Source organism: Ochlerotatus camptorhynchus, unplaced genomic scaffold (assembly GCF_037179485.1).
Source record: "Ochlerotatus camptorhynchus isolate MF236.1 unplaced genomic scaffold, CSIRO-AGI_Acam_v1.1 ptg000370l, whole genome shotgun sequence".
In the NCBI taxonomy this organism is placed as follows: Eukaryota; Metazoa; Arthropoda; class Insecta; order Diptera; family Culicidae; genus Ochlerotatus; species Ochlerotatus camptorhynchus.
The window spans coordinates 3,312,547-3,336,637 of NW_027040858.1; the positions used below are offsets into that span (position 1 = coordinate 3,312,547).

A 24,091-nucleotide genomic window follows, 5' to 3' on the forward strand; every position below is an offset into this window, starting at 1 on the left:
TCGCTATATCGGCAATGAATATATTCAACATACAACAGAAATCGATATTTTGATCTGGCAACACACTCGATATTTTAACATTGGTAACGATTGGTAGCAATATTTGGAGAAAGATCTTTATAAACGATTCACGAGAAGACTTTTAGCATCTTTACAATTATTCATGAAATGGTAACGACCGCTATCGATTTTTCTTATGAATGGCTTTGAAGATCGATGTATAGAAAATTAAAGAAAATTAATGAAATGGTTGGTCGGGATTCTGGATGAATTATTTTTCTCATTTGTGGCACAGACCTAACTGGTCGATATTTGTAAATTATTTTTATCTACATAAAAAATCCTATGGTTTTGACAGTTCGGATCACTGCATATTTAACAAGGGGGGGAGGTGGCTGTCAAATACGAACAATCGTCGCCTACCTCGCATAACTGGTTCCAAACGTAAACAAGCCATAAGAAACCTACAGGGTTTGTTTACGTTTGGAACCAATTTCATACAAGAATGATCAGTAGGCTGATTTGACAGCACGTCCCACCCCAGATATTTAAATCGGCCGTTGACGATTTTCGGGCATAAGTCTGAATTAAGTGTCATGTCGGTTTGTCGGTGGTTCTACCATTTGTATTATTGTTCATGTATGGTATTTTTGTTATTAGGGAAAGTAAACTATTTTTATTCATATGACCTAAACGCCATTGAAATATTACGTAAAGCGGAAGGGGGTAGGAAGTTTGCTCAAAATTAGAGGTGCCAACGAGACGAATGGCACGCAATACAAAGAACCGGTGCGTTGAAGTTAAAATGCAATCGAAAGTACTTAAAGAAATTAAAGCGTTTTGAAGTAGTACTGATGGTAATTAAAATTATCTATCCGTAATTGATGCAATTAAAAGTATTGAAAATGTAATTAATGTACTTTAATTACGAAATTTCAACTGTAATTATTGGAGTTAAAAAGTAGTTAATGTTCTACATTGTGTAATTAATGTAATTAAAGCAGTAGTTAATTACAGCCGTTGCCTGCGTTGGAGTTAAAGGTTATTGCGTGCCCCTAGCAACGAGATCTATGCAGCATTCTATGCTCGGTAATAGCGTAATAGCACAAACGATCTAGATAAAAATAATTTATCCAGAATAGATCAGACACGAACCAGTTCATCACTTTTACATACGGGTTCATGGCTTAGCTTCCACGTCAATCCTTCGGCATGCAAAATTCTACAAACAGACGATCCACTTATTTTGATCTGGAATCGTCGGTAGAAAAGATCACAGCATTCCTCAAGGTAGAGAATTGGTTTCTGATAATAGAGCTCCAAAATCCATTGTCGATAACGTACACTGAATTTCTTGAACACTTGCTCCCGCTGCTTAGAAGAAAGCAATCCATTTTCTCTGTATGAAGTTATCCAGCCACTGATCGTTGTTTTACTTTAACGGTAGATAATGGCAAGCTTGGCTCTGGTTAGCCCGAGAAAATAGTAGCCATAAAGGCAATGGTACTTAGTATTCGTGCTGGCTCTTTTATTTCCAACATTTTGAAGAATTACGTATTGGCCATGTTCCACAAAACCGACGAAAGACGAAAAGACAATGAAAAGCAAACCAAATTACATATGACGTGATGACAGACGCGTGTCAAAAATTGACAGATAGCACTTCTTGTCACACTTTTGCATAGTTACACTTTCAAACTGTGCAGTCCATTTGAGGGAAAAGTGCGCAATAAAAATTGCATTTTTTGTATTAGGTACGAAATATCTTAATAGACCCTAAATAATCGTACTACATAGGTTCGACTGTGCTTTTCGAAAAGACCTTTTCTGTTCCACCTGTCATCCCGTTCCTTTTTTTTATTTTCAGTCAGAGCTGTCAATCTCTCCCTTGATGCTTGTCTCGCACGTTTTTGTTTTCATTCCGCGTTCGCCTTGAGCACATGTTTTTCGGTCGTGGGTTCGATTCGTCCGAATAAAAATAATTATTGGTGAAAATTCGTTTGAAAATTGGCTCCCGGATAGTAAATAACACTCGTGCTTCATCATGGGAAAGAAAGCAAAAGTAGGAAAGGACCGGAAGGATAAGTTCTACAAATTAGCCAAGGAAACCGGTGAGTAAACATTTTCCGCCTACACTGCTACTGTTCGGGCCGGTACTAATTTCGTTGATGTTTCGCAGGATACCGTTCCCGTGCCGCGTTCAAGCTTATCCAGTTGAATCGCCGTTTCGGATTCCTTCAGCAATCGCAGGTGTGCATCGATCTTTGCGCTGCCCCGGGAGGATGGATGCAAGTGGCGAAGCAGAATATGCCCGTCTCCAGTATTGTCGTTGGTGTGGATTTGTTCCCGATCAAGAACGTTCCCGGTTGTATCAGTTTGATGGGGGACATTACGACCGACAAAACGAAGGCAGATTTGACAAAGGAACTGAAGACGTGGAAAGCCGATGTTGTGCTGAATGACGGTGCTCCGAATGTGGGTCGGAATTGGTTGTTCGATGCGTATCAGCAGGTTTGTTTGACGCTAAGTGCGACCAAGCTTGCGACGCAGTTTCTGCGACCAGGAGGATGGTTCGTTACTAAGGTTTTCCGCTCGAAGGATTACAACGCACTGATTTGGGTGTTGAAGCAGCTGTTCCGGAAGGTTCACGCGACGAAGCCATCGGCCTCGAGAAACGAGTCAGCGGAAATCTTCGTCGTTTGTCAGGACTACCGGGCACCAGATAAGATCGATCCGAGGTTTTTAGACGCCAAGTATGTGTTCGATGAGCTGGACATTGAACCGCAGGTGAAGATAAATCTGCTAAAGGAGGTAGAGAAGAGCAAGAAGCCCAAGGTGGAAGGTTATGACGGAACGGATGTGCGGAAGATTATCTCCGTTACAGAGTTCTTGAAGAATGACAAACCGTTGGCTATGTTGGGAAGAACTACCGAGATTCAGTTTGATGATAAGGGGATTGCGAACCACCCGCGAACGACGGCTGAGATCCGTGAGTGCTGTAAGGATATCAAGGTTCTTGGCAGGAAGGATTTGAGAGATTTGCTCAAGTGGCACAAGATGATGAGCAGTGAGTTGTTCCCACATGAACACCAGGAGGAAGAGGATGTGAAAGGGAAGGGCAAAAAGTTGTCGACATTGAATGAGAAAGTTCAGCAGGAAGAAGGCGAAGAGGATGATGAGGAAACTGTTGAACTGAAGTCTATGGACAAGGAAATTGCTGACTTGAGGAAGGAGGAAGCGCAGGATACCAGGCGAAAACGCAAGAAGGCCAATAAGGAACGAACCAAGCTTAACGAGAAACTGAGCTTGAAGATGGTCATCAAAGGGGATCAGGGTCCTACGGAACAAGGGGATGTGATGATGTTCAGCTTGAAGTCAGTTCGGGATAAAAGGCAGATCAACGATCTTTTGGATGCTGATCCGGATATCCTAACAGAACCTGGCTTCCTCGACGACGAAGACGATGGTTTGACCAAAAAGAGGCAAAAGTTCGTCAAGTACGACAAGGAAACCAAGGGAGATTTGTTTGAGGACGAGAAAATCCTGGCCCAGAAGTCGGACGGCGAAGACAGCGATGCAGATTTGGATCGGGAAGGATTGGGTCTGGATGATACCGAGGAGCTTCAATTTGAAAATGACGAAGGCGAGGAAGATGTTGACAGCGACAATCCAGACACGCAAAATCCGCTGATCACCGATCTGGACTATCGGGATAAGGACGAAAAGCGACGCCAGAAGGCTCAGCTCTGGTTCGAAAAGGATACTTTCAAAAATGTTCTGACCGGTGAGGATCAAGCCGTAGATTACGATCTGGATCGCCTGACGGAAATGTACCGGAAATCGGGTGCCAAAATCATCGGCGATGATGACAAAGACAGGCCGCTCGGAAAAAAGGCACGTAAACGAGCAAAGCACGACGTCGAAAAGGAAGACTCATCTTCGGATGATTCGGATTCCGAGGCGGAGGTGGAAGTGAACGACGAAAGCTTCAAACACAAAACCGTCGAGAAAATCGGCGGCAAGGATGGGTTCGAAGTTGTTGCGGCGGAGAAGCGCGAAAAGAAGGTCAAACTGAACGAGGAGGAACTGGCTCTGGGTCAAATGTTGATTAGTGGCAAAAAGTCCCGTCGCGATTTGGTGGACGCCGCGTGGAATCGGTACATGTTCAACGACAGTAACCTCCCGGAATGGTTCGTCAAGGATGAGGAAAAAACCATGAAGAAGGAGGCACCGGTTCCCCATGAGGTCGTCGGCACGTACAAGATGAATCTGGAAGAGCTCAACGTCCGGTCGATCAAGAAGGTCATGGAAGCCAAGGCCCGCAAGAAGAAGCATGCTACCAAGCGAATGGAGAAGATCAAGAAGAAGGCGGAGACGATCATGGAGAATGTAGACGACACCAACCAGGAGAAGATCCGAATGCTGAAGAAGTAAGTGTTGTTACCTATCTGTAAATCTGACGTTGAATAACATGCACATTTCGAAAATTAATTTCAGGTTGTACAAAAAATCGGACGCCAAGAAAAAAGACATCACTTACGTGGTGGCGAAAAAGGCCGGCGCCGGTGGCAAGAAGGTTCGCCGGCCGAAGGGTGTCGAGGGTCGGTTCAAGGTGGTTGATCCGCGTATGAAGAAGGACTTGCGAGGATTGGACGCCAAGGAGCGACGGTCGGCCAAGAAGAGCGGCGGTAAAGGCAAAGGGGGCAAAGGTGGTAAAGGGGGCAAGGGTAAAGCGGGCAAAGGAGGAAAAGCCAAGCGGAAGTAGGCGGCACCGAGGAACAACGGTAAGTAAGTCGGATGGTTCTTTTGCTGTGCGGTGTTGATTTCCCCGTTGATGTGCGAGTGTTTATTTTTCCGTGCTAAATTTCGACGGAATTTGTTAGGATTTAAGGAAAGATCTAGAATATATTTCTGATAATATAGAGAGAGAGAGGGATTTACTATGTGCCTAAAACGTGTCCATTATGTCCATGGGGTTTGTTAAAGCAAGATGACACGGCTCTTTTTTGAAAACCGCAAGCCATTTGCACGGTGCCGTCCTTCTGAACATCCACAATCGATTGTGGATTGATCGGGGGAATCCCGTTTGCCATGAAGCCGTTCGGCATAATGCTTGATTGCACTATCTTGAAAATACTGGAATGTTCAGGGAATTTTATTTTGCCTGGAAAACACTGGAATTCTTAGGGAATTTCCAAATTCCTTTAAAACTTGTCGAAGAAGGGATTTGGGGGTGGTGATTTTCAAATCTCTGACCTAACATTCCAAAATATACTAATGGAGCATGCATAAATGGCCCAGCATTTTAGGGGGATGACCGACCATGTATTAGGTATATCAAAATACGTTACGAGGGGAGCGGGCGGTTTAAAAGAAATAAATAAGTTATGTGATTTATGGATGTTCCATAAAACGTAATGTTGATCGGCTCTCAGCTGGCACGATCACAACTCAGATCAACTCACCAATTAAGAATCTGATTTTTTAAACAGGCTTTTATTCATAAATAACATTAAAGTACCTATTCTTTTTTTAACAGATTAACCATTAGAAAAATACTTTACAGAGTGCGTTGTTTCAAAGTTAAAAACTAATCACTTATTTTTCGAAAGCGTCCGTTGCTTCTCCGCATGTTCGACGGTTTTCTTCTCCACTGGTAGTCCCTTCCGTTCCCGAATCGAATCCATGTAAACCTTGGCAATGTTGGTGAAGTCGGCCTTCTCGCCGTACTGTTCGTATTCTTCCTCCGTCGTCGGCACCCAGTACGGATCGATGTCGACAATCTGTGGAAGTGGAAATGTCAAATTTGAAATCCGCATAATTAAGCAACAATGCTACGATCAATACTACCTCCCAATGGCTAAACACCAACTGCGGCATGGCCAGTCCGGACGTCTGCTTGCGGATCTCCGTGGAAAAGTTGAACGATTCTATAACGGGAATCACGGCACTCACATCGAACTGTCCACTGCCCTCGATCAGATCGGCCGACAGGATCCGTCCCTGCCGCCGGCCGATCACGGCGTACAGCTTGCCCAGAACATCCGAATTGACCGTGATGTTACAGCTGTACATCGGATGCACCAACCGTTGCGGTTGGTTCTGGAAGGCTTTCTTGCATCCATCCTTGACGATGGACATGATTTGACCCGATAGGGGTCCGTGGGATACTACAGCGGCACTGGGTTCGTCGGTGGCCCCATTCGACGGGACGACGTTCCATTCCAAAACGAGGAAGCAGACACCCTGCATCGGTTCGTCGGCCAGGGGCCCAGCTAGACTGGCCAGCTGGAATCCGTTGACGAAGGACGATTCCAAATTGTACCGGATGTCGATTGCGGCTGGGTCCGTTTCGGTGGAGATTTGTCTCAAGTGCCACGCCGGTGGGTGCTTGAAGGAGGAACAGTTCAGAAGGATGTTGGTTCCGCATTTCTTCGGCCCGAAGCTCCAAATTTTGTCCACGGTTGAGGCGTCCAGCTCTTCGGTTTCGCTTTCGGCGAACATTTTACTCAGTTTGGTTTTTAAGTCTAGCAAGGATTCCTTAAGGTAGTTGGAAATTTCCTTCGCTTCCTGTGCCTTTGCTAGAGCTTTCAGAATTGGATTGCTTCGCTCTAGCAGTTCAACGGCTTCGGATGGCAAAGGAATTGCAAGTAGTTTAATATAGCTCTGTTTGTTTGGCGTGTAGATGGTAACCGTTTTGTCCCGTTCCCGTTCTTTGGCTGCTTCCTCTTCCGGATTATCTTCGGAAGTAGGAACGAATTTCACAATCGTCTCCTTGAACGGTACAATCGGTTTTGACACGTTCAGCTTGATTTTAGCGTACGATTCCTGAAGGTCTTTGATGCATCGTTCCAGATGTACCTCGCCTAAGGTTAGGATAACGTGTTCACCGCTTTCCTGGATGCGGACTTGAACGCAGGCATCCGCTTGATTGAGAAGCTTCAATCCCCGTACCAATTTCGGCATATTTTGGATATCCTTCGGTTCGACGGCTACCCGGAGGATTGGAGTCGCTATCGCTGGCAGGTCTACAAACGGTGGACAGTACGGTGTGTTACTTAGGGTTGCCGTTTTAAGCACGTGGTTCTGGAGGCCAGCAATTCCTGCAATGCTTCCCGCTGGGACGGATTCTATCGGCTCCATATGGCGACCCATCAGCATAAACAGGTGATCCACTTGAACCTGAGCTATATGCGGTGATGCTTCCAGATCGTATCCTTCCGTAAGCAAGTTCCTAGGATCGTGTTTCGGTCCAATCACGTACACATTGTCCCCTCGCCTGAGCGTTCCGCTGTAAACCCGTGCAAATGCTAGGAAAGCTTCATCACAAGAATCTGCCACAGTCGGTTCTTGATTCCCTTCCGGACCATCATCTAGGTTCATTTTCGAAAAGCTTTCACCAACCAACCGAGGCAGTGATTTTCGATCGACGGGGAACATTTTAGAAATGAACACGATCAACGTTTCGCTCTTCGAGTCGCATTTTCGAATATCCTCTTGGAGCCTTTGCGTTCGTTCTGGGAATGCCCGGAAATCTTCCATTCTCGAACAAAGTAACTTCTCCGCTTTCGATTCCGGAATCATCCGGGGATTCGGCACAATGTTCACGACCAGGTCCAACAGTGATCGCTCCATCGGTAGCCATTGAGATAGCATGTTTCGAATTGGAATTCTAATGTCGGCATGCTTCAAATCACGAGCCGTCTGAGCAACACCCAGCTTCTCCGAAATCGTTTTTAGCTTTTCAACGTCCCTATTCTCCACCAAGTCGTACACGTTCCACAGATTATCCAAAACCAGCTGGACAAACAGTGGCTTTCGACCTTTTTCAAATGCCCCCTTTTCGATGCTTTTCTTCTTGGGGCTGTAGAAATAATCGCCCCACATCGCATTCTCCAGTTCGGCCAACGGAACTCCAAGTTTCTCATGATACAGTTTGGCGAACACCTTCAACGTGAATCCCCATCCATCCAGCGCTGACCCAAACAGAACATTCCCGTTTGCTGGCGTGTAGTATATTCGCGAATCATCCGTTTCCTCCAGAGCCGACACCTGATGTTTCGAACTCAAATCCTCCTTAGCTAGTACATCGGACGCAAATATGTTCCCAACCACGGCATTTACCTGTTCGAGAACCTGTGACAAGTGTTTGTACGCCTCCAACGGGTCCATCTTCTTCTCCAGCACCAATCGATCCACCTTGTTCAGTAGAAGCACCGTTCTCAAATTCTCACTATAAGCCTGCTTCAGGCATATCCTAGTCTGGGGACAAACGCCTTCCACAACATCCACCACCACGATCGCTCCATCACAGAGCCTTACCGCCGTGGAAACTTCGCTGGAAAAATCCACATGCCCGGGCGAATCGATCAAGTTCACCAGATGACCCTCGTAGTACAATGCTATGCTACTGCTTTTCATCGTGATTTGTCGTTCCTGTTCGTCCGGCCGGCTGTCCATGTAGCGCAGCTTTCCGGCCAATCGATGCGAGATGATTCCATTGCTGGCAATGAGCGAATCGGCCAGCGTCGTCTTACCATGATCTACGTGCGCTAGGATGCAAATATTTCGGATACACTCCGGCTGCGACTGCAGTCCTACCAGCTGGGAAAAGTCCACGCGGACCATGGTGATTTTATGGGGAGACCACTCAGGGACGTCTACGCTCGTAAATTCGCGGATAATATCAACGCACGTGTCAAGTAGCGACGAGGCCGTGAGCAGGTGCAGTTTGTTGTTGTTTACGTACGAAAATTTGCGAACTTCTTGAAGTGGAACGGGTGGAAAATGAAACCAGTGCTTTAAAAGGGCTTTTAGACTGAGGGGTGTTCCCATGGTAGGACACACGCTAAGAAAAGAAAACCCAAATTTAGATATTCGATTTACTCAGATTTGGGTTCGTCCTAATCTAGAGGAAGAGGAGACAATAAGAAAACTAACGATTTTAAATTGGCTCACTACCCTAATAAAAAATAACCATAAACGAACGATAACCCAAATCATTGAACTATTCCACAAATGGTTTGGATGATACCCAGAACACGTCGTTAAGCAAATTAACCATACAATTTTTATTAGGGTACTTGACTAGCCTATTGGTCCCAATAGGCTTGTCATCGATTTGCTTGAGACCAATAGGCTAGTCAAGTAGTGAACCAATTTTAAATCGTTAGTTTCCACCGGTTGGTTGCCTCCTCTTCCTCTAAGAGCATCCATAGATTCCATAGATAAGCGGAGGCACAAAAAGTTGTTTTGGCAACCATGAAAAATAAATGATCTTTCTGGCATCCGTGAAAAAAGTTCATATTGTCATCATAGAGCTCTTCGTTGTGCAGTTTTGTTTTGTTTCGTGCGTAAAAGTTTAAAATGAAGTGCAAAGCAAATCTTTGCAACAATGAGTCGAGGAATGGTTTGCTTTATCTTTCCTTCTTCCGTTGTCCGCGAAGTAAATAGGAATGTGGAGTGTAGAAAGCGTTTTGTGCTCATAATATTACAATACTTTTTGTTTATTGTTTATTGAAAAATTCAACTGACAAATACTGTCTAAATGAATAAAACTTAAACTAAATAGTTACGGTCAACGGTACGGAAAAGGCCAAGTAGCCGATGACGAAACACGTCAGCTGATACATTGAAGTCGAACATATAAAAAAAGTTGTTGAATTGCCGGCTGATTGCTCGAATTGGCTCGTGTTGTGTATAATTCCGGCTCCGTGGTTCCAAAAACAGAAAGTCGCGTTGACGAAGAGACCTCTCAGGAGCATACATATTTAGTTGTGACAGCAGTGTTGGGCAGTCAATGTCACCTGTAAGCAGCTTTCCAGCGAACATAGCTTGAGCGACCGTCCGTCTCACCTCTAATGGCTCGATTCCCAGGAGACGGCAACGCTCCTCGTACGGTGGCAAGTTCGTTGGGTCACGCCAGTTGAGGAAACGAAGAGCATATCTCACAAACTTGCGTTGAACGGATTCAATTCTAGTGATCCAGCTAGCATGGAAAGGGCACCAAACAACTGAACTTGACTCCAATAAGGATCGCACAAGCGAGCAGTAAAGTGACCTGAGACATAGCGGGTCACGAAACTCGTCGGCAATTTTGAAAATAAAGCCCAATTGTCGATTAGCTCTGGAGATGATGTCATTGTAGTGGATTCTGAAAGTGAGTCTGCAGTCCAAGGTAACGCCGAGATCCTTTATGTGCTCTACACGAGCAAGACAGCGTCCGTAGAGAACATAGTCAAACATGATTGGTTCAATTTTTCGGTGATATGAAATAATGTTACGAGTTGTCCCACAGCTGTCTACAGCAGCAGTCGAATTTTTATTTCGGTGTGAACCACGCGATAGCCTGTTTTTGAGACTCGCTATTATATAGTTGCTCTTTGTTCGTTGCTATCAGTTTGTGCCTTTTGTTGCTACGGTGCAAGATGTGTGAAGTAAAAAACACCATCAAGTTTAGCTTCAGCCATTATGATGCTAAACCAAACATCGGAGAGATTGTAAATTTCGCCAAAGCACTCGACGCGGATCCGGCTGAAATGGAAGCTGTTTATCGCATTGGTGAGGAAAGGGGAGTCTTCATAAAGTTCAAATCAGAGGAAGCGATGCTCCATGCTCTGACATACAATTCGGAGGATTTAATCTTCCATTATGCGAATGGAACGACGGCAAAGGTACGCATGTCGCATGCTGGTGAATTTATCCAGTATGTGCGTGTGTATGACTTGCCACCAGAGGTACCGGACAACGAGCTGGATAAAGTGCTGGGGAAATATGTAAAAATTAAACGCATCATCCGGGAGAAATTTCCATCTGATCTGTGCTTTGAGGTTTATACAGGGATACGCGGTATATATATGGATGTGAAGAAGGAAATCCCCACGTCATTGTATTTCTTCAACCGCATAGGAAATATATTTTATGATGGCAACAAAGATAAATGTTTTCTGTGCAAGGTGGACGGACACCGGAAGCTTTCCTGTCCCAAGCGGAAGGCTCGGAAGGAACCGGAGAAGCAACTAAAGGAAAAAGGAAAGCAAAGTGAAAGAAAACAAAACAGCAGCAGTACGTATGCTGGTGTAGTGGTGGAAGGTGCGTCGTTTGTCATTAGCGACCAGGAAACGGACACGGGGTTGGAGATGTTGAATGAAGATAACGAAATGGACGAGACGACCCCGACGACCGACGAGAGTAGCGGAGAGCATGCAACGGGAAACGATGTTCAGATGCAGCAGCAGCGATCACGTTTCGGGTTCAACGAAAATGAGGAACAAATTCGGGAAAGAAAGAAGTTGCGTGCACGGGAGAAGATCGCTTTGTCGCCGCTTCGATCGCCACCCAGGAAAATCCTTTAATAATATGCATTTTATATCTTTTGTTTGTATTTTGAGTACCAAAATTGGTATTCCATGTTACTCGGCTCCGCTAAGTTATTCTTTTAACATTTGAGCCTGCCAAATAAACAAAATGAAAAAAAAAAAAAAGAAATAATGTTACATTTTTCTATGCTTAGACTCATCAAATTTCTTGAGCACCAGTCAGCAAAAATACCTAACACATTCTGGAGATCCCAGCAGTCCGAGAGGCTTTTAATAATTTTGTAGATTTTCGTATCGTCTGCATAGAAAACGCGGCATCCAAATGGTATCAGCAAGGCGACATCGTTTAAAAAGGTCGAAAATAGTAGCGGTCCTAGGTTACTGCCTTGCGGGACTCCCGAGTTGTTTGAGAAAACATCCGATTCCGACGCGCCAATCTTGACATGTACGTAGCGATTCACCAAGTAAGATCTGAACCAATCCACAGCAGTTGACGAGATGCCACGTATCTCCAGCTTGGCCAGCAGGATATTATGGTCCACCGTGTCAAATGCAGCTTTTAGATCCATATACGCAGTATTATACTTGCCATCCTGAATCCATGCATCGCAGACAGTTAGAAGTGAACTGCACCAGGTTCGTGGACACGGAGCGCTTCGGGTAGAAACCGTGTTGTTCTGTATCGATATAATTTTTGCTGCGTGCGAACAGAGCACCATTTATGATAATCTCGAACAGTTTTGAGCAGGCACACAGGGAGGTGATTCCACGATAATTTATGGCATTCCATTTATCTCCTTTTTTGTGCACTGCGAACAGATAAGAAAGTTTCCAGCGGCAGGGGAACTCACATTGCTGTGCCGAGAGATTGAATAGCCTCGCAAGTGGAAGGCAGAGATTGGCTACACGACGCTTTAGAACTGATGACGGAATGCCGTCAGGTCCGGAGGCGAACGATAGCTTCAGTCTGCGTGTTGCGGTCTTCTGAAATGCGCGGAATAACGAAACTAAACACATCACGTGGCATCCCAACAGCAGCATCCAGCACTTGTGTTGGCGAAGCGGAGAAATCGTTGAACACTTGCTTGAAATGACGAGCAAACAAGTCGCATTTTTCTCTTTCACTATTAGCCGAGTCATTCCCGAGAAACATGGAACAAGGCAACCCGGATTCCTTCCGTTTTGAGTTGACAAACGACCAAAAACTTTTCGGATTCGTGCGAAGGTTCGCTTCCGTGCGTCTCACGTGTCGATTATAGAGAAAACGATAACTACGACTCGCAAAATTGAACAGTCGTTTGTAGTACGGCGAGCGAGAGTTACAATACTTTCGGAGGGCGGCAGAGCGTTGACGTTTTAGCACACGTAGGCGTGGGTTAGACCATGCAGGCTTTAGCGGAGGTCGTCGAGCTGGGACAATGCGGAAAATAACATCTTCCAGTGCAGCACTGAAAAAATCCACTGCATCATTCACGCTAGCGGCAGTTTCGATAAATTGCCAATCAATTTCCGCAAGCGCATTGTTCAATGCAACATAATCGGCCCGGCGAAAGTCCAAAGAGTAGCACTCAGATGACGGCGTAAAAAGAATCGGCACAGGTAAACTAAATGACACGACGAGAGCGGGATGATCGGCTCTAGATCAATCAGTGGCTCGACGGGCAAGGAAACAGAAGTGCCCGGTAGTGCGGAATCATTTACCAGGACAAGATCTAGCAAACGTCCATTTCGGTTCGGAAAAGTATTCACTTGTGTGAACCCGTAAAAGTTAAAACCGTCCAAAAGAGCATAGCAAGCAACCGGCGTATGCGAAAGCAGTGGATCAATTAATGGTGTGCCACTGTCTGTAAAGCGCCACTGTAGACCAGCTTGATTGTAGTCACCAAATACGAAAGCGGGAGAGCAGGGACTTAATTGTGACGAAATTGACCCTAACGATTCCACATGCTCACGGATGATCGTGCAGTCGTTTTTGCGGACTTCTACCTCAAACAACACCATGATGACGTCATGCTCGATTGGCTACACTAACTGACAGTTCGTTTGGCTACATTATACTTTTCCTCCGCTTATCTATGGAATCTATAGTAACTATAAGTGCAACTACTCTAAAGTGAGCAAACGGAGCAAACGCAACCCTAATAAACAAATACCATACTGTATCGTGGATGGGTAAACTATCACACAAATGGTTTGGATGATACCCAGAAAACGTCGTTAGGCTCTCTTTTATGGTTATTTTTATTAGGGAAGTTCTCACTTTTGAGTAATGGATGCATTTCAAGCTGAACATTGCATTAGGTCCTAAGTAACATTGATCGATTCTCTTCGTCGACTTTCTTTTTCGTTAATAACATGAGCACACAACCGTTTCTTGTAGTGTTTGTCGTATTAGATGCTAGATGAAAGCTTCTTTTATCGATATGTGTGCTTAAAATACATGGGAATGTCTTAAGATGGCCGTGGGGATACAAAGAGAAAGTCGACGAAGAGAATTTGTCAATGTTACTTAGGACCTAATGCAATGTCCAGCTTGATTTTTCAAATAAGCCTGTCCACGATCCTGTTGCGATCAGCTGACTTTTTTGTTTACCAAGAACTTTTGACAGATCACAGTAAAACTGATAGTTCACTCTCATATGAATTAGGTACTGCAGCGTGACGTCACAAATGAACTCAGTTTTAATCGGCTGAACCATTTTGACAGTTCAGTGGTACTATTTACAAGCACTTAGCCGTTTTTTCGGAAAAAAAATATTTTAAAATTTCCGAATTTTAACTTGAAAATTGTCGAGGAAATGCGTGGTGAAAGAATGTTGCTCGTGGACATTGCAAAAGTGTGGTTTACATCTCACTGCAATCTGAAAATTATCCAGAAAATCTACCCAAGAAAAAATTGACTAAGTCCACGTAAACAGTACCACTGAACTGTCATCAGATTGAGGTTAACCCCGACGGTGCAAAACCTAATTTCTGCTTTGTTTATGTTTACATTCAGCACCATTAACACCAGAGCACTCATGTGCACATACTCTTGATTTCGAGCTGTCAGTTCCACTGAGAAACCTCGCGTCACTTTTCAAATAGACCAATGTAACAAATGTAAACAAATCGAATTAAGCGATACAAACTATTGCTCTTCTATCATTGTATGTGATACAAAAACATCCATCCAAATTTACCTTTATTTATTTAAAATAATCATTGATCAAAAATTGTCCAATGCACAGTTTGAAATGATGGGGTATATGATTGTTACTTCGGTCATTCGGACTGCCTAACATGATTGGTGCTCATTTTCCAAAGGCGGGGCCAATCTAAAGTTAGGTACTATACTCTGAAATCTGTGAAAGGGAATCTAGTATCATGTAGACAAAACGTCCAATGTAACACTCATTGATTATGTCATTGAGAAAAATCGTCCAATGTAACATGTCCGATGTACAACTTGACTTGTCAAAACGTCCTATGTGGTTTTTTCTATGTTTTAACATGAAATTCAAAGTAAAATAGTGATTTTACCGTTTTTTCTGAATTTTCAACGTTATTATACACTAACTACATTAAAAATAGTATTACAAAATGTATTGTTTTTAAACAGTTAAAATAATAATCTGTCGAACTTCAACTTCGATTTTCTCAAAATGGTGGATATGTTACATTGGTCTATTTGAAAAGTGACGCGAGAAACGTCTCCTATGGATCACCTTGTTCAGAGTGATAGTACGTTCAGACTACAGAGTTATAACATGTTATAGCGCTATCTTGATTGTTGTTTCTGTGTTGCAATTATTTGACAACCGTTATAACATGTTATAACTCTCCAGTCTGTACAGCGTTTAACTGATTTTTGATGAGTGATACGAAATAACCGTGACGAAAGTGTATGCATGCTGAATGTAAACAATCCTTCGTTTATTTTTAATTAGGTTTTGCACCGTCGGGGTTAACCTCAATCTGATGACAGTTCAGTGGTACCAACAATCAATACGAAACTAACGATTTTAAATTGGCTCACCACTTTAGTAGCCTATTGGTCCCAAGCAAACGATTAACGTACCCTTTTCTAGTCGAAATTTGAGTACTACGCAATGTTTGTTTTGATTCGCTATGAAAGTTTGACAGATAAAATGAGGGGTTATTGGTTTTTCCTATGTTTCGAGGGGTGAATCGATTAGCTTGGGACCGAAGAGAGTACCAGAGCTGTGCCAAAAAGTTGCGCACGTTTCTACGGGACCTTCTAGTCTTAGAGTTACCTCTATGGTGGTACTGTTTACGTGGACTTAGTCGATTTTTTCTTGGGTAGATTTTCTGGATAATTTTCAGATTGCAGTGAGATGTAAACCACACTTTTGCAATGTCCACGAGCAACATTCTTTCACCACGCATTTCCTCGACAATTTTCAAGTTAAAATTCGGAAATTTTAAAATAATTTTTTTCTTTAAAAAAACGGCTAAGTGCTTGTAAACAGTACCACTATAGAGGTAACTCTAGTAGGTCCAGAAGAAACGTGCTCAACTTTTTGGCTCAGCTCTGGTACTATCTTCGGTCCCAAGCTAATCGATTCACCCCTCGAAACATAGGAAAATCAAATCACCCCTCATTTTATCTGTCAAACTTTCATAGCGAATCAAAACAAACATAGTGTAGTACTGGAATTTATAGTAGAATGGGATACGTTAATCGATTTGCTTGGGACCAATAGGCTAGTCAAGTAGTGAGCCAATTTAAAATCGTTAGTTTCGTATTAGGTTTTGCACCGTCGGGGTTAACCTCAATCTGATGACAGTTCAGTGGTACTGTTTACGTGGACTAAGTCGATTTTTTCTTGGGTAGATTTTCTCGATAATTTTTCAGACTGCAGTGAGATGTAAACCATACTTCTGCAATGTCCACGAGCAACACCCTTTCAACGCGCTGTTCCTCGACAATTTTCAAGTTAAAATTCGGAAATTTTAGAATTTTTTTTTTCGAAAAAACGACTAAGTGCTTGTAAACAGTACCACTGAACTGTCAAAAAGGTTCAGCCGATTAACACTGAGTTCATTCGTGACGTCACGCTGCAGTACCTAATTAGGTTTTGCACCGTTGGGGTTAACCTCAATCTGATGACAGTTCAGTGGTACTGTTTACGTGGACTTAGTCGATTTTTTCTTGGGTGGATTTTCTCGATAATTTTTCAGACTGCAGTGAGATGTAAACCACACTTCTGCAATGTCCACGAGCAACATCCTTTCTACGCGCTGTTCCTCGACAATTTTCAAGTTGAAATTCGGAAATTTAAGAATATTTTTTTTCGAAAAAACGACTAAGTGCTTGTAAACAGTACCACTGAACTGTCATCAGATTGAGGTTAACCCCGACGGTGCAAAACCTAATTAGGTTCTGCAGCGTGACGTCACAAATGAACTCAGTGTTAATAGGCTGAACATTTTTGACAGTTCAGTGGTACTGTTTACGAGCACTTAGTCGTTTTTTCGAAAAAAAATTCTAAAATTTCCGAATTTTAACTTGAAAATTGTCGAGGAACAGCGCGGTGAAAAGATGTTGCTCGTGGACATTGCAGAAGTGTGGTTTACATCTCAGTGCAGTCTGAAAAATTATCGAGAAAATCTACCCAAGAAAAAAACGACTAAGTCCACGTAAACAGTACAACTGAACTGTCATCAGATTGAGGTTAACCCCGACGGTGCAAAACCTAATAACCGTGACGAAAGTGTATGCATGCTGAATGTAAACAATGCAACAGAATCCTTCGTTTATTTTTAATAATGTTTGTTTGATAATACGTAATAATATTATTATATTTAAGTTCGATATAGGAATGCAATGTATTGTTCTGCTTAATTTTAATTGCTGAAAATTGTACTCAAATCTTTTTTTTTGTAACTGTGCAACAGTGGAATCAAACCTGTTAGATATCCAAGCCAACATGGTCGAATGTGGTATCTGCCTTGAGGAGTATCAGGAAGGTAATCTGGAGCTGCATCGGGAGATATGTGTGCTACGGTTGATGTTCCGATGCTCCCTATGCCACGGGGACTATGTGAGCAAGGAAGGACTGTGGAATCATCTGGATCTGCATGAGGTAAGAAGAGATCAATGATGAATTCGTTTCATGAACGATCCATATCAACATGGTGTTTTCGTCAAAAGATTGCAGATGAAAGTAAGGAATTGCACTATCAGGAAATAAAAGCAAAACACAAATTACATCAATGTGTTCTATGTAATGACCAACGTGCTTATTCGGAGAGTCCCTACTGGAACCACGTCCATGTAAGTAATCCAATACAAATGACATAGTGTATAGTAGGTATGTAGAATAATTGTATCGTATTACAGGACGTTCACGATGGCTTCTTTCTGCGGTGTTCTGATTGTGGGGAAAATTTCCGATCCGAAACGCTGCAGAATGACCATGCCTTTAGTCATTGTAAGGGCAGAGATCAAACGGAAAAGGATCAAGTTCCTATTGAAGATGAAAATAGATCAGAACAGAGCAGTAACACAAATAAAGAATTTAACTGTCGGTTGATTGAACATTCGCGTGTTAATTTGAACACTGCCAACGATACGGACAATAATATCATTGACAAGAAACCCGAATTACCTACTATTGATTCGGCTAAAAGCAAGGATTTGCTGTCACGATTGGCTTGTGATATTTGTGGCATAACATTTTCTTCAAAAGGTTTACTGCTTCGTCATAAGGTATGTATGTCGAGATTCTCTCATCATATTCTTTTCTGAGTAATATTTTATCACCAAAACAGAGAGCGAAATACACGTGCATGAACGGAAAGCACCAAACATGTCCCCATTGCCGGAGAATATTCCAGCCAAAAGAATATCAAGCACACTATGCATTATGTGAGAAGCAAAATTTTTCATGTGGATTATGTCCAATGAAGTTCCAAACTTCAGCGAGCTTTGCGAGACATATGAGAAATGGTCATCGTCGTAAAGGAGTTTTGAATGACGAGAAGCAAGATCAACATCAACGGAAGAATTTTGTAGTAAAAACAATAAATCCGGCTGATAAATCAACTACACATTTTAGTTCGGATTCATCCTCTAGCTCGAATGTTGTTGAAGGTACGGCCGAGAAGGACATCGCAGACAACAGTGGGGAGTTACTGGTCGAAAATCCCTCAAGCAGATCATCCGACACCCTATCTGGCACAAAGTGTTTTCGCTGTGACAAAGAGTGTGCTACTGCAAGAAATTTACGTCATCACATCGTACATTGTCATCAGCCGACCACGTGTAGCATTTGCGGTATCATCTTTGAAGGCTCATATAGAGCCCGACATCATAAGGTTTGCTTCCTATTAATTGTTTTATGCGTTTTTGTCTAGATTGTTTTTTTTTTAATAATCGAATCTACAACGAAATCCTCCGGGATTTCTTTTAATTTTTAAAATGTAGCTAAATAATATTGTTTTACACAAACCGAAGTGATCGTGTGCGAGATTAATTATCACGTTTTTCCTTATTTTTCATTCGCAGATTAAGAAACACACGAAACCAAAGTACGAGTGCGCTAGCTGTTTGAAGAAATTTCACTTCCTGCGCAATTATAAGGGTCATTTAAATATTTGTGATCCAATTCAAAGTGACTTCTCGAGTGACGTTATCCTGAAAGACAGCAGTGACCCATCAGAGGCGGCAGAGAATCCTTCGAGTGAAGCATCCTGTACCAAATGTTCCCACTGTGGAATAAAAGTGTCCAGCGCCGTCACCCTAACTCATCACATTCTCATACACCATGAGCCAGTCGCATGTGATTTCTGTGGAATTACTTTGCCCAGCCTTTCTCAGGCTCAGCGTCATAAGGTTTGTAAACTGAGTTTTGAATGTTTTTGAAGTACTCTATACTCTATGTAATGCTTTCATCGTTCAATGCAGAAAGTGAAGCACAAGGAATCGAAGTTCAAATGCCTACACTGTTCGATGCAGTTTTTCGGAAGTGAACGCTTACAAAAACACGCATCCAAATGTGAGAAAGAAAAAGTTCCCTGCGAGTTTTGTGGTAAAATGTTTAGGACTGTATTTGCTGTCGAAATACATAAGAGGAAGTTTTGCCCTGCATTTAAGAAGAGCAAAGAGCGAAAGCAGAATAATGTTGACACTCTTGTTGAAAGCGGCTCAAAATGTGACTATTGCACCGAGGAGTTTTCCAGCCCAGGGCATTTGATTCATCACTTGCAAATAAGCCATGAGCTGACCAAATGTAACATCTGCGGAATAACTATTCTTGGCTTATCACCTACAAAAAATCATAAGGTTTGTTCGACACTCGTTAGTCTCTATTGACATCAGGCCTGATTGCACCTTCAATTTGTTTCTTAGAATCAGTAATCATAAAAAAACGGTTGAATGCCATATCACTTTGGCTTTATTTTTAGTAATGAAAAAACACTCATAGCCAAAATGTCCATATCTTAATTGAAAAACATTCCAGCAACCTTTTTTCAGCATTCAAAGCCTGATTTCAACTTTATCTTTTTCATATACCTATTATACAGTCTTTATTGTTCAATGCAGATAAAAAGCCACAAGGAACCGAAATACAAGTGTACCACTTGTGGGAAAAAATTTCACCACAAAAGACAATTCAATGCACATTGCTTAGAGTGTGAGCATAAGATGTATTCATGTAAACTATGCGGACGGACGTTCACGCATGCTTACTCAATCAAGCGGCATAATCAGCGATATCATCCAGAAGAGAGTAGTTTGGAAAATCTACAGATCATCCAGAACAGTGATCTGGAAATGGAAATAACAGTAGAAGAAGCAACACTATCGGCACGGGATGACCAAGGACAATCCTCCAATGATGGTGTTTCGAGTGGGTAAAATTTGACTAAAGATAAGAAATCAAATAATAACGAATAATTCTTTTGAAGATTCTCGTTCGCATGAGCAACCACCAAACGATGATGACTCTATGGATATCGAATCGGATCGGATCGACAAGATGGTTTCTGCTGCAGAGAAAATCTCGCAACCACTTGTCGAAAATTCATCAAACCATCCATTTTCATGCAACATCTGTGGCATTATTGTATCTAGCTATAAACAAATCAGCTATCATATGGTACGTTGTTGTTTTCTCTCTTCTTCAATACAGTTTGTTTTTCAATTCCCCTTCATTACAGGTCACAAAACACACGGAAGAAAGGTTCCAATGTCCTCATTGTTCAAGGAAATTTCACTTTAAAGATAAGTTACAAAATCATGAGTCATGTTGTGCTCGTTTGAAATATTCTTGTGAAATGTGTGGTCAAAAGTTTAACCTCCTAAGTAGAGTAAAGGACCACGAGAAACGAGTTCACCATGGCAACAAACCTATATCGAAGGCGAATATTGAAGGCGCCGATTGCACTGCAGAGCAAAAGCAGCTCATTGTCAAGGAGAGTGATACAGCTCATCAGATGACTATTTGCATCATTTGCAGCATCACGTTCACCAGTTCTGATGAGCTAATGAAACATAAGGTTTGTATGGTAATTCCTGATTATTATGACACGTATGATGCTTTGCCTACTTTTGAGAATCATCCAGATTGTTGAGCAAATGCCATTCGCTACCTAGGATATGGAACTGTCGTTTTAATATACGGCAAAAACGTTAGATAAATTTGACAATTCGAGAATTCAGTGTCAACATTTCAAAGGGGCGTAATTGTTTTTGTAAACAATGACTTTAGCCGTCGATTTCTCGTGAATTAAAACTTACTCATGAAGATTAATGACACAAGCAGGTAGATGAATGTTTCCTTTACCAGCTAGCATTGTTAATTTGGAGGGATGGACTTTTATTTGCGAGAAATCGATAGCTAAAGTCATTGTTTACAAAAGCAATTACGCCCCATTGAAATGTTGGCACTGAATTGCTTTTTACTCTTTTGGAAAACGATGATTTAACTGACATAACCCCAAGGCTGCAAAATGCGTGTCGATGCATGTTGACATGGCTGGTTCTCAGCAATGCAATGACCAATCGTTATGATTCAGCCACCAATCGAAAGATATGACTATCTAATTTTATTTTGAATAGATAGAAACCCAATTGGACCTGTGGTTGTCCAGCCGGAACGGAAAAACCCGGAAAAGTTCCGAGCAAAATGCGTGTCGATTCATGTTGACATGACTGGTTCTCGGCAATTTGGTTACCACATCTTAAGATTGAGCCACTACTTGAAATGTATGACTATCTACTTTCAAACGGAACAGACAAGGAACCGATTGGAGTTGTGGGTGGCAAATCGGAACGATAAAACCCGTGAAAGGTGGCTCTGTGGAAATTTGGATTCACCGGGAAAATGGTCAATCCCTGAAAGTAGACCTAGACCCACGATTTTTTCCTAAATTACATACAATCATGAGCATGGAGGAAATATACCATCACCATATCGAATTTGCAAGTAAGTGGCCGGTCCTCTGGATATCCGGAATCACCGGGAAATTAGTCAATTCCAGAAAGTAGACCTAGAGATCCGTGCTTTTTTTAGAAAATGTGAAGAACCCTTAGTTAAGAAGGTATATCTCAGTGACATATTTATTTGGTCCCCCGGTGGCCATTAAATGCCTTTCTGGATATCCGGATTCACCGGGAAAATGGTCAATTCTTAAAAGTAGTCCTAGAGCTGCGCAATTTTTTTCTAATTTGCAAACAATCATGAGCATAGAGGAAATATACCATCACCATATCGATTCTGCTACCAAGTGGCCAGAAAACTGGATATCTGGAATCACCGGGAAATTAGTCAATTCCAGAAAGTAGACCTAAATATCCGCGATTTTTTTTCTAAATTGCATACAATCATTAGAATAGAGGAAATATGACATCAAGATATCAATTTTGCTACCGGTTGGCCAGAAAACAGTCCTCTGGATATCCGGAATCACCGGGAAAAAATTAATTTTTAAAAGTTGACTTGGAGATCCGTGAGTTTTTAGAAAATGTGAAGAACCCTTAGTTAAGTATATGTCAGTGCCATATTGATTTGGTCCCGCAGGGGTTATTGAATGCCCTTCTGGATATCCGGATTCACCGGGAAAATGGTCAATTTCGGAAAGTAGACCTAGAGATCCGAGTTTTTTTTTTTTATTAATTTCATACAATCATGAGCATAGAGGAAATAAACCTTCACCATATCGATTCTGCAACCAAGTGTCCAGAAAACGGTCCTGTGGATATGCGGAGTCAACGAGAAAATAGTTAATTCTTCAAAGTTGTCACAGTGATCCGTGTTTTTTGTTCTAGATTTGCTTACAATTATGAGCATAGAAAAAAATTGTTATCATCATATCGATTCTGCTACTGGGTGGCCGGAATACGGTGCTCTGGATATCGGGAATCACCAGGAAAAAAGTCAATTCTTAAAGTTGACCTAGAGACCCGCGATTTTTTTTCTAAATTGCATACAAGCATAAGCATAGAGAAAATATGCCATCACCACATCGATTCTGCTGCCGGATGGCCATAAAGTGCCCTTTTGGATATCCGGATTCACCAATTCCTAAAAATGGTCCTAGAGTTCCACGATTTTTTTCATAAATTGCATACAATCATGAGCTCAGAGGAAATAGGCCATCACCATATCTATGCTGCTTCTGAGTGACCAGAAAACGGTCCTCTGGATATCCGAAATCACAGGAGTCAAGGTCAATTTCTTGAGGTAGACCTAGATCATCTTGTTCCAAGAAACATGTTTTTGAATCAGAATCACTTTCTCCGTTCGTGCTAAAATCACCGAAGCAAACAAACGCACACATGTAGGGATGAATACCAAACACCTTTTAAAACTTTACGTTGCGCTGATCGCGTTGAAGATTCATTTTTGACAGTTTCAAATTTTTGAACTGTCGAGTAGTTTGAAACAATTTTGAGCACTACCTAACGGCCTAACGTTTCTAAAAGAGAAGTTTTCGTTGTATTGTACAACAAAATTTGTTAACCAATCATAAAAGATGTAAATTGCCAAAAAGTTGTAAACTGTAAACTCAGTTGGCTGCGTCGTTTTCATCAACTTCTCCTGTCGATCGCATCGCCGCAACCAGGGTGTCACAATATCAGCTTCAATCTATAGTCGCTATAATATGTACACTGAACCAAAACATCCGCAATACTTCGAATGATTATTGCATTGCTCGAGCCCTTTAACAATATGCATTCGAATTTCGGATGATTTTCTTATGGTTGAATTCGTCGTCAGATGATGAACATCCATATGACTGTCATCCAAATACAGGATGATTTTCGTTTGAAAATTAGCTATAAAACATACGGCACTCAGAGGACAAACATTTAAGAATAGTGTGACATGCAAGTGCTTTTAATTAGATTTATAATTTGATTATGTATAATTCCTTACTGAATAGGCATAATAAGCCATTCCATCATGGATACAAAAAAATTTCGTGGTGGAGAAAACCTCCTCCACCACAAATTAGCCAAACATTGGTTTTCATCCTTTACCTTTGTTCGTAACAGCTCTGATAGCGATGCATATGCTTCCACCTTGTTTGTCAGCTCAGATCAGCAAATGACGTTCGATAGAATTATTTACATCATCGTTTTGAATGATTTGCGTTATGGGGCTGATCCAATACCATATGCATTTCCATTTAGCATGACAGTCATTCTGCAGAGAGCATTACGCATTTCAACTGAAGGCCCTATCCCTTCTCATTACAAGTTTCATTTAGTATTCGAGAGGACAATCATCTGATTTCAAAACAACCGTCATCCGGTTGCA

The 24,091-nt window shown here is 42.1% G+C and overlaps 4 protein-coding genes across 4 annotated transcripts in view; 3 read left to right on the plus strand and 1 right to left on the minus strand.

The window, feature by feature from the left end:
* LOC135710092 (zinc finger protein 91-like) overlaps nucleotides 1–24,091 on the plus strand; it is a 61,856-nt gene that overhangs the window by 19,682 nt on the left and 18,083 nt on the right. The window lies entirely within an intron of this gene.
* Nucleotides 1,924–4,922, plus strand: LOC135710000 (pre-rRNA 2'-O-ribose RNA methyltransferase FTSJ3). The gene is made up of 3 exons (XM_065232457.1): nucleotides 1,924–2,111; nucleotides 2,180–4,430; nucleotides 4,498–4,922. The coding sequence occupies exons 1-3, from the start codon at nucleotides 2,045–2,047 to the stop codon at nucleotides 4,763–4,765; spliced, it is 2,586 nt and encodes an 861-aa protein (XP_065088529.1). The 5' UTR covers nucleotides 1,924–2,044; the 3' UTR covers nucleotides 4,766–4,922.
* LOC135710001 (elongation factor-like GTPase 1) lies at nucleotides 5,532–8,705 on the minus strand. Its single transcript, XM_065232458.1, has 2 exons — nucleotides 5,851–8,705; nucleotides 5,532–5,783 (listed from the first exon to the last, which is right to left on the minus strand). The coding sequence occupies exons 1-2, from the start codon at nucleotides 8,626–8,628 to the stop codon at nucleotides 5,595–5,597; spliced, it is 2,967 nt and encodes a 988-aa protein (XP_065088530.1). The 5' UTR covers nucleotides 8,629–8,705; the 3' UTR covers nucleotides 5,532–5,594.
* LOC135710078 (zinc finger protein 761-like) overlaps nucleotides 17,107–24,091 on the plus strand; it is a 96,350-nt gene continuing 89,365 nt past the window's right edge. Inside the window, exons 1-9 of the mRNA XM_065232547.1 lie at nucleotides 17,107–17,407; nucleotides 17,476–17,598; nucleotides 17,665–18,033; nucleotides 18,096–18,641; nucleotides 18,832–19,158; nucleotides 19,231–19,608; nucleotides 19,870–20,176; nucleotides 20,235–20,425; nucleotides 20,487–20,825. Of these exons, the coding sequence (XP_065088619.1) occupies nucleotides 17,252–17,407; nucleotides 17,476–17,598; nucleotides 17,665–18,033; nucleotides 18,096–18,641; nucleotides 18,832–19,158; nucleotides 19,231–19,608; nucleotides 19,870–20,176; nucleotides 20,235–20,425; nucleotides 20,487–20,825 (2,736 nt within the window). The 5' untranslated portion in view covers nucleotides 17,107–17,251. The remainder of the gene's footprint in view (nucleotides 17,408–17,475; nucleotides 17,599–17,664; nucleotides 18,034–18,095; nucleotides 18,642–18,831; nucleotides 19,159–19,230; nucleotides 19,609–19,869; nucleotides 20,177–20,234; nucleotides 20,426–20,486; nucleotides 20,826–24,091) is intronic.

Bases quoted from the DNA above. Each gene is read 5' to 3' on its own strand.
- LOC135710001 (XM_065232458.1), bottom strand. From the start codon at position 8,628: ATGGTCCGCGTGGACTTTTCCCAGCTGGTAGGACTGCAGTCGCAGCCG. The intron at 5,784-5,850 runs GTAGTATTGATC...CCACTTCCACAG, and splicing joins TGGTGTTTAGCCATTGGGAG to ATTGTCGACATCGATCCGTA.
- LOC135710000 (XM_065232457.1), top strand. From the start codon at position 2,045: ATGGGAAAGAAAGCAAAAGTAGGAAAGGACCGGAAGGATAAGTTCTAC. The intron at 2,112-2,179 runs GTGAGTAAACAT...GATGTTTCGCAG, and splicing joins CAAATTAGCCAAGGAAACCG to GATACCGTTCCCGTGCCGCG. The intron at 4,431-4,497 runs GTAAGTGTTGTT...AATTAATTTCAG, and splicing joins AAGATCCGAATGCTGAAGAA to GTTGTACAAAAAATCGGACG.